Genomic DNA, 10,686 nt, shown 5'->3' with positions numbered 1-10,686 from the left:
ATCTGTTTTACTGTATAATGAGAGAATTAGTGGAATTTGATTTGTAGTTATTTTGAAGAGCTTATTTACTTTTAATCAAGTGGACAAGAATCATATAGTTACATTTATTTATATATATATAGGATTGCATTGCATTTCATGAGTTTCTACATGTTCATACTTATCTACTTTATCTCATTCAATTAAGCATGAGGACATGCTAATGTTTAAGTGTGGGGAGGTTGATAAACCACTATTTTATGGTTTATATTGTGTTTAATTGTGTGGTTTTATCATGATCCTTACCCAGTTATTCATTAAATTAGCATGCAATTATAATTCCTTCCTGAATTTATTACATGTTTGAAAATTGCTTCCTAGAGACTTTAATTATGTATTTTTAATTCTCTTTTATTCCGTTTGATGCCGTGATCTGTGTGTTGAGTGTTTCAGACTTTACAGGGCATGAATGAGTTGGAGATTGGAAAGGAAGCTGGCAGAAATGGAAGGAACACAAGAATTTGAGGAGATAACCAGCGAGAAGTGACGCGGTCGCATGGCTCACGCGACCGCGCGAAGGAGAGCAAATCGCTGTGACGCGGCCGCATGGCTCACGCGGCCGCGCGGATTGGAAAAGCTAAAGCGACGCGGTAGCATGGACGACACGAACGCGTGGCAAGGAAAAGCGCGAATGACGCGTCCGCATGGGTGACGCGATCGCGTGACATGTGCGATCTGCATAATCTGAAGAACTCGCTGGGGGCGATTTTGGACCTTATTTCGACCCAGTTTTCGGCCCGGAACAGCAGACTAGAGCCAGAGAACATGCAGAAACAAAGGACAACATTTATTCTACACAGTTTTCAGTTTTAGATCGAGTTTTACTCCTCCTCTAGGTTTTTTTTTATTTAGTTTTTAGGATTTAATTTTCAATTGGTCTTAGCATTGGAACATTGAGAAGAGTTAGTACTTCATCAAGACTTCGTCATTCTAGTTCGTTCTCTTAACTTGGTTTTATTATTCCATGTTCTTTGCTTTGCTCAATTTTGTCAATTGAATACTTTTATGATTATTTAATACAAGGGTTATTTCTTTTATTTTAATTCATTTTAATTTCCAATAATCATGTCTTCTTTTAATTCCCTTTCATGTGTTATGGATTTATTATTTACAATGAGCGAGTAGTTCCCTCACTTGATGGGGAGTTGATTGAAAGGAACTCTTGAGTTGGAAGGATTGAAAGAAAATTTGTAATTGGGTTAACTGTTGGATTGCTATCTAGTCACTAACACCAATCCCTTTGAACTAAGTGGGTTGCAACTTGTGAATAGATCTAGCATTCCAACTCGTTTGACTTTCCTTTACCTAGTAAAGGATAACTAAACAGAACAACCATTAATTATCAATTAATCTTGAAATCATTCCATCAATAATAGAGATTCCAACTAATCAACTCCCACTCAAGGCTTTTACTTATATTATTTAATTTTTCCAATTTAATTTTCCATCTACTTAACTCAATTTCTTTGGAAACATCTGATTAATAAAATAGCACACTTTTCTGCAACTCGTTGGGAGACGACATGGGACTCAAACTCCCAGTAATTTTTACTTTAAATTCTCTGTGACATATTTCTAAATTGATAGGCAGATTTTCGGTGAGTTAAGAACTATACTTACAACGTAACTATTTTAATAATTTTTAATTCACCAACTTCTGTGCTCCGTCAGACTCAAATTCCTTGACACCTCAAGATCTGTGAACCCCACAGGATCCCCACCTATCCCACCTCTTCTTCTCTCCTCTTCACACCTTTCTATAACACTCTTCCCCAAACACCCTTGACCAATCCCATCAAAATCTCTTCCCTAAACACCTCTCACCTATCAAATCCTACCCTCTTCCCCATATTCTCTTCACCACTCACATCCATCCATCATTAAACTCCACCTACCTCACCATTCAAATTCAAACCATTTCCCTCCCAAACCCACCCACACATGGCCGAATACCCTCTCTCCCTTACCCTATAAATACCCCTCCTTACCACCTTCATCTTCACACAACATACATACTACTACACCCTTGGCCGAATTCACACACCCCTACATCTCCTCCATTTCTTCTTCTTCTACTCCTTTCTTTCTTCTTTTTTGCTCGAGGACGAGCAACCATTCTAAGTTTGGTGTGGGAAAAGCTAAAGTTTTTTGTTTTCCATAACTACTAATGGCACCTAAGGCCAGAGAAACCTCTAGAAAGAGGAAAGAGAAGACAATTGCTTCCACCTCCGAGTCATGGGAGATGGAGAGATTCATCTCAAAGGTCCATCAAGACTACTTCTATGAAGTTGTGGCCAAGAAAAAGGTGATCCCCGAGGTCCCCTTCAAGCTCAAAAAGAGTGAATATCCGGAGATCCGACATGAGATTTGAAGAAGAAGTTGGGAAATTCTCACCAACCCCATTCAACAAGTCGGGATCTTAATGGTTCAAGAGTTCTATGCTAATGCATGGATCACTAAGAACCATGACCAAAGTGTGAACCTGAACCCAAATAATTGGCTTACAATGGTTCGGGGGAATTACTTGGATTTTAGTCCGAAAATTGTGAGGTTGGCATTTAACTTGCCAATGATGCAAGGAGATCCTCACCCTTTCACTAGAAGGGTCAACTTTGATCAAAGGTTGGACCAAGTCCTTATGGACATCTGTGTGGAAGGCGCTCAATGAAAGAGAGATTCAAGAGGCGAGCCGGTTCAACTAAGAAGGCTTGACCTCAAACCCATGGCTAGGGGATGGTTGGAGTTCATCCAACGCTCTATCATTCCTACTAGCAACCGGTCTGAAGTTACTGTAGACCGGGCTATCATGATCCATAGTATCATGAATGGAGAGGAAGTAGAAGTTCATGAGATCATATCCCTAGAACTCTACAAGGTGGCGGACAAGTATTCTACTTTGGCAAGGTTAACTTTCCCTCATCTCATTTGTCACCTATGCAATTCAGCTGGAATTATCATAGAGGAAGATATCCTCATTGAAGAGGACAAACCCATCACTAAGAGAAGGATGGAGCAAACAAGAGAGCCCACTCATGGACCTCAACAAGAGCATGAGGAAATTCCTCATCATGAAATCTCTGAGATGTCTCAATGGATGCACTTTCCTCCACAAAACTATTGGGAGCAAATCAACACCTCCCTAGGAGAATTAAGTTCCAACATGGGACAACTAAGGATGGAGCACCAAGAACATTCCATCCTCCTCCATGAAATTAGAGAAGACCAAAGAGCCATGAGGGAGGAGCAACAAAGGCAAGGAAGAGACATAGAGGAGCTCAAGCACTCCATAAGATCTTCAAGAGGAAGAACTAGCCGCCATCACTAAGGTGGACCCGTTCTTTAATTTTCTTGTTCTTATTTTTTTTGTTTTTCGAAAATTATGCTTTATGTTTTGTCTATGTTTGTGTCTTTATTACATGATTATTAGTGTTTAGTGTCTATGTCTTAAAGCTATGAATGTCCTATAAATCCATCACCTTTCTTAAAATAAAAAAATGTTTTTAATTGCAAAAGAACAAGAAGTACATGATTTCGAATTCTATCTTGAAATTAGTTTAATTATTTTGATGTGGTGGCAAATACCTTTTGTTTTCTGAATGAATGCTTGAACAGTGCATATTTTTGAATTTGTTGTTTATGAATGTTAAAATTGTTGGCTCTTGAAAGAATAATGAAAAAAGAGAAATATTATTGGTAATCTGAAAAATCATAAAATTGATTCTTGAAGCAAGAAAAAGCAGTGAACACAAAGCTTGCAGAAAAAAAAAAGAAAAAATATGCAAAAAAAAAAGAGAAAAAGCAAGCAAAAAAAGTCAATAGCCCTTTAAACCAAAAGGCAAGGGTAAAAAAGGATCCAAGACTTTGAGCATTAATGGATAGGAGGGCCTAAAGGAATAAAATCCTGGCCTAAGCGGCTAAACCAAGCTGTCCCTAACCATGTGCTTGTGGCGTGAAGGTGTCAAGTGAAAAGCTTGAGACTGAGCGGTTAAAGTCGTGGTCCAAAAGAAAAAAGAGTGTGCTTAAGAGCTCTGGGCACCTCTAACTGGGGACTCTAGCAAAGGTGAGTCATAATCTGAAAAGGTTCACCCAGTTATGTATCTGTGGTATTTATGTATCCAGTGGTAATACTAGAAAATAAAATGCTTAGGGTCACGGCCAAGACTCATAAAGTAGCTGTGTTCACGAATCAACATACTGAACTAAGAGAATCAATAACACTATCTGAATTCTGAGTTCATATAGATGCCAATCATTCTGAACTCCAAAGGATAAAGTGAGATGCCAAAACTGTTCAGAAGCAAAAGGCTATAAGTCCCGCTCATCTAATTGAAGCTAATCTTCATTGATAAATTTGGAATTCATTGTATATTCTCTTCTTTTTATCTTATTTTGTTTTCAATTGCTTGGGGACAAGCAACAATTTAAGTTTGGTGTTGTGATGAGCGGATAATTTATACCCTTTTTGGCATTATTTTTACATAGTTTTTAGTATGTTTTAATTACTTTTATTATATTTTTATTAGTTTTTATTCAAAAATTATATTTCTGGACTTTACTATGATTTTATGTATTTTTCTGTAATTTCAGGTATTTTCTGACTGAAATTGAGGGACCTGAGCAAAAATCTGATTCAGAGGCTGAAAAAGGACTGCAGATGCTGTTAGATTCTGACCCTGCTGCATTCGAAGTGGATTTTCTGAAGCTACAGAAGCCCAATTGGCGTGCTCTTAATTGCGTTGGAAAGTAGACATCCTGGGCTTTCCAGCAATATATAATAGTTTATACCTTGCCCGAGATTTGATGGCCCAAACTGGCGTTCAAAGTCAGCCTAAAACATCTTGGCGTAAAATGCCCAAACTGGCACCAGAATTGGAGTTAAACGCCCAAATTGGCACTAAGGCTGGCGTTTAACTCCAGGAACAGCTTATGTACGAAAAAAGCTTTAATGTTCAGCCCAAGCACACACCAAGTGGGCCCCAGAAGTGGATTTCTGCACTATCTGCACTTAGTTACTCATTTTCTGTAAACCTAGGTTACTAGTTTAGTATAAAAACTACTTTTAGAGATTTATTTTATATCTTTGGAATATCTTTTGATCACTTTGATCTTTGAGACCATTGTTCACGTTTGGAGAGGCTAGCCTCACGGCCATGCCTAGATCTTTCACTTATGTATTTTCTACGGTGGAGTTTCTACACCCCATAGATTAAGGTGTGGAGGTCTGCTGTTCTTCATGAATTAATGCAAGTACTATTGTTTTTCCTTCAATTCACGCCTACTTTCTCTCCAAGATATACTCTTGTTCTTAATTCAGTTAAGTCAGAATACCCGTGACAATCACCCAATCTTCGTTACTCGCTTAGCCAAGATCGCGTGCCTAACAACCACAAAGCGATCTACATGATGTTGATGTTAGTCATTGGATGACAGCTGGAGTATACTCTCTTGGATATCTAATACACGGACCGAGTCCGTGAGATTAGTATCTTCGTGGTATAGGCTAGAACCATTGGCAGCATTCCTGAGATCCAGAAAGTCTAAACCTTGTCTGTGGTATTCCGAGTAGGATCTGGGAAGGGATAACTGTGACGAGTTTCAAACTTGTGAATGTTGGGCGCAGTGACAGTGTGCAAAAGGACAATAGTCCTATTCCGACGCTAGCGGGAACTGACAGATGATTAACCGTGCGGTGACAGCGCATATGAATTTGTTTTCATCCGGGAGGATCATACAGCTTGCCATGGAAAGAGGTAATGCATGGTTGGAAGAAGGCAGTAGAAAAGCAAAAGTTCAGAAGCAACAAAGTATCTCCAGATGCTTATCTGAAATTCCCACCAATGAATTACATAAGTATCTCTATCTTATTTTCTGTTTTATTTATATTTTAATTATCAAAACCTCATAACCATTTGAATCCGCCTGTCTGAGATTTACAAGGATGACCATAGCTTGCTTCAAGCCGACAATCTCCGTGGGATCGACCCTTACTCACGTAAGGTTTATTACTTGGACGACCCAGTACACTTGCTGGTTAGTTGCGCGGAGTTGTGTGAAAAAGTGTGTAGTCACGTTTCGCGCACCAAATACCAAGATATTTGACTGGCAACGTTGCTTCCTTAAACCCCAACAAGCTACACATCCTTTGTGACCACTCTCGCTCGCAATTAACCGGAATCAAATTTGTTTTGAAAGTAAACACAAATTTTTTAAAAAATAGGAAATAAATACATAAATTTTTTAATGATAAACATAAATTTTTAAAAAGTAAATAGACAATTTTTAAAGAAAAACATAAGAATTAAACACAATTTGAAAATAAATATACAAAATTTTAAATAAAAACATTGAAAACAAACACATTTTTTTACGCTAAATACATAAATTTCGTGGAGATAATCACATACATTGTCTTTTTTTTAACGTAAATACACAAATTTTTCTTACTAATCTACCCACACTGGATTTGAAGGTCTTCTAGTCTCGATTAATATACCTTTTACTCCACAACCCGCACTAATGAGAATCACTATATATTCTCTTCATTCAATTCCATTCATAAACTTCTTCCAAAAATCCAGGTACAAATTAAACGGAAATGGATCCTCTCAAAAAGAAGCAGATCTAGACAAAACCATAGGAAAACGAACTTATAACACCATCAAAATGAATACACTAATTAACCACATGAGAACTTCAAGATGATTTGTACGAGTTATTCATTTGGTTCTTCTAATAGTCGGTCTCAAATTTTTCCATTCACTCTAATGATCCCGTGCTTGCTCCTGTTGGAACTCTGTTTTCATTTCAAAGAGTTTAAACCAAAAAGAAAAATTTTAAAATCCTTTGGCCTAACCCATCTAATCTCTTCCATTAGCATCGCCTTCTTCCTCAAATAAGTTACATGTTGCTTCATTATTTAAGTTCAGCATGTTAAACTCACCAGCCTCATCTTCATATTTAGCTTGATAATAATAGCAAACCAAACCATTTCCTCCACCTTTGGAGGGAATAGTTCCAAATCAATTTGTTTTCATCACCTGCATTTTTATTAAAATTACGTGAGCACTTAATTATAAAAAAAAAATGAATAATCTCATATCATTAGATGTAATTTTACACCATTAAAAGCATTAATAATGACTAATTGATAACTATAAATCGTAAAACTTGTTGACCTCCTAACACTCCTCTTTGCAATATAAAATGTAAATTCATAGTGGTTTTTTTTCTAATAAGACAGCTCAACATAATACAGTGGAGCAACATACAATCAAACTGCAACCATGATCATAAAAGGAATTAAAAACAAAATAAAGCAAACTATCCTGATGTCATCTCCGGCATTGTCATCAACAATAAAAGGAATCCAAACTATTCCACTCTCTATAACTGGTCAAAGATCTCTGAAATACATCTTCTTTGTTATTAAAAATCCGCATGTTCCTCTCTAGTCAGACATTCCAAGTAACCGCACAGAAGTATATCATCCACTTATTTCGCTCCTCCTTTCTGTTACCAACCCCTGTCCAACTCACAAAATGTTCTTTTATTGAGTCCAGCATAGTCCACGATCTCCCGAAATCAGAAAGCCATCGACACTACACCTGCCAAATGAACTTACGACCCAAAAACAAGTGGTGAATCTGTTCAACATCTCTTTTACATAAAACACGTGTTATTCTTCTTCCAAAATCAGTGTTCTTGATGTCAAAAGAAATCAAGTAATGAAGAACTGGAAAATAGCCAACCTATTGGAAGAACCAAAACTAGCTGCTTGAGAGATTGATCAGATAGAGAACGAATTACATAAATCTAAAAATACGTGCGTGGTTCACTTAACCAAAATATACAACCTTATGATTAAACACAACCCTCGATTTGTTTAATTATTGTTATCAGTGCCCTATCCACCAAAACTAACATCATCTTAATTAATTATAGAGAGTATAAATGTAACCTTGCACTATGCAAGCATAGGAATCAGCGGAAAACAATTAAGTGATAACGCAGAACGCAGAACGCAGGCCGCATTTTTTATGTACACATCACTTTCATATAAGGTCAAACATAGCACATTGATAATTAAATTAAATTTGGTTCATAGTATCATTCTATTCACACACGTTGTTATACTCCCCTTGATGATTATTACAACACAACTTGTTTCTTTCCCATTAAATAATATAAAAAAACATTAAAAGTTCTAGTGAAAGCCGACTATAGCCGAATCCCTTCCATTCCTATTTCGATTTTTCTATGTATGCATTATTTCGATGAAATCAATTTGAGTCCTACTATATATAGACCAAGTTGAAATGCGAATTGATGTGAGTTAACAAATATTCATTCTATCAAAAACATATACATTATATATAGCTATTATTAAGTAATTACTAACTCTATTTTTGTCCAAATCAAATAATTAATATGGCTGCTGCTTTTGTTGGTCGAGTAGCATTCTTTGCCATTTCCATGGTTTTGCTTTCATCATTTGCTACTGCAACTGACTTCTTTGTTGGTGATAATGACGGATGGAAACTTGAATATAATTACACAAAATGGGCCCAAGATAAAGTTTTCCATGTTGGTGATGTCCTTGGTAGGTTTCACATGTTTTTTTTCTTTTTTCTTTTTTTGAAAAGAATAATATCCTAAATTAATCTCTAACGAATTTTTAGTCCTTATTAAATCCTATCACCAAATTATTAAATTTCTCATTTTATCCTTAATTTATTTATTTAAATTTTAACTACACTATCTAACTCACTCCCTTCTGTTTCATTACGTTATTCTTTATTTTGGAGGAAAAAAAAGGTTATTATTAAACTTTTATATATAAATGTTATTTATATAAGAAAATTAGTTACTAAAATCAACCATGTATTAATATATTTGTGTATAAATACATGTGTGATTTAATTTATTTTTAATTTGTATTTATATTCCAATATATATTATATATTATTGGCTGATTTTAATAGCTAATTTTGATATACATATAATATAGTGAATCAGCTAATTGTACAATACTACATCTTGTTGAGTTTACAATAATTTATATCAATATTGAGATTATTATTCAATTAATCTCTTAATAGCTTGTAAAAAAAATCCCGTGTTTTTTTTTAGAAAAATATTGGGAAAACATAGTAATACTTTTCCTAAAATTAATTTTTACCCTTCATATTTAAACTTTTTTTATATTTTTCTTCTAATATTTTTAAAATGGTTTTAACTTTGTCCCTTTTGGTTAAATAATCAACGCTCAAACGTTAATTTAACTTTTTTTGAAAAAAAAATTGAAACTTTAAACAAAATTTTGAGACATTTAGTATATTTTATTTTCTTTAAATTACTAATTATATATGCTATAATAACTCCTATATGGCTGTATCAATAATATACAGCAATTAATTGTTTTATATACATATAGCATTTTCGAGATTCACATATAGCTAGGGACTTAAAGTTTAAGGCAATAATAAACTAATTTGTGTTCTTTTAACCTTTTTAATTTTATTTGTGTGTTGGGTAGTGTTCAAATACAACAATGAGAGCCACAATGTGCTGAAAGTGAATGCAACATCTTTCAAGGACTGTGTCACCTCTGATCCACTGGAAACATTCCGAAGCGGCCATGATTGGATTTCCCTTCAAAGCCCGGGAAAGAAGTGGTACATCTGCGGCATTGCAGGCCATTGTGCTGACCACCAAATGAAGCTTGTCATCAACGTCCTCGCCGACGGCCCCGCCCCCGCTCCTACTTCTTCTTCTCACTCTCTTCTCTCCTCTCTTGCTGTGATGGTCGCAGCGGCCATGATTGCCGTTGCGGCCATCTTCGCCTAGAGAGAAGACCGTCGCTGGTGGTATTGAATTTCTTCAACTTTTAATTATTGTTTTGTGTTGTTATGGAAAAATAACGGAATAAGACTCTCTGGGTAGGTGTATGAGTTTCGGGTAGCTTCTACAAGCGGTTGACTTTGTTTATTACATCATTACATGGTTGTTCACTACTGAATCACGATAATTAAATTTGATTTTATATTATATCTCACCAACATGTATTTGTCTGTCGTTGTTCTATTTTCGGAGGACACTTTTAAATTTGTGCCAACAAATTTTAGATCTCACATTTTAGTTTCTAATAAATTTAAAAAAAATACTCTTTTATTTTTCATCATTTGTTCAAAAAACAAAATATCATTCATAATTTAAAAATTTTTAATTAGTCTCTTACTATTTATGTAATCGGCCTAAACGACTCCTTTGAGTCTCTTAGACCAACAACAAAGACAGCTAAACCATTTACTTTAATGATTGGAGATCAATTAAAAATTTTTAAATTGACAAGAGTAACTTTGATTCCATTAAATAAATAACAAAGTTGCGAGAATCAAACCGGTCAATGAATCGGTCGAGCGACTGGTGGTATAATAGTTTAATGGACATTAAAGTTAAATTAAGATATTCTTCTTCTTTTATTTTATTAAATTTTTCATATTTACATAGAATGATAAACTAAACAGAAACAAGCAAATCATAACACTACTACTATATAAAACAAACTACTACTAATAGTCGTTAATAATGGGTCCTATAATAATCAAAGTGGATATACAAAGAACAACCATAAAACTAGCCAGATAG

The 10,686-nt window shown here is 35.3% G+C and overlaps 1 protein-coding gene across 1 annotated transcript; it reads left to right on the top strand.

The window, feature by feature from the left end:
* LOC107648356 (mavicyanin-like) lies at nt 8,372-10,122 on the top strand. The gene is made up of 2 exons (XM_016352254.2): nt 8,372-8,638; nt 9,575-10,122. Exons 1-2 carry the CDS (start codon nt 8,467-8,469, stop codon nt 9,883-9,885), a joined length of 483 nt encoding a protein of 160 aa, XP_016207740.1. The 5' UTR covers nt 8,372-8,466; the 3' UTR covers nt 9,886-10,122.

Source organism: Arachis ipaensis, chromosome B06 (genome assembly GCF_000816755.2).
Source record: "Arachis ipaensis cultivar K30076 chromosome B06, Araip1.1, whole genome shotgun sequence".
In the NCBI taxonomy this organism is placed as follows: Eukaryota; Viridiplantae; Streptophyta; class Magnoliopsida; order Fabales; family Fabaceae; genus Arachis; species Arachis ipaensis.
The sequence above is the reverse complement of the archived record's forward strand: the minus strand, read 5'-3'. Positions and strand labels throughout refer to the sequence as shown.

Bases quoted from the DNA above. Each gene is read 5' to 3' on its own strand.
- LOC107648356 (XM_016352254.2), top strand. From the start codon at position 8,467: ATGGCTGCTGCTTTTGTTGGTCGAGTAGCATTCTTTGCCATTTCCATG. The intron at 8,639-9,574 runs GTAGGTTTCACA...TGTGTTGGGTAG, and splicing joins CCATGTTGGTGATGTCCTTG to TGTTCAAATACAACAATGAG.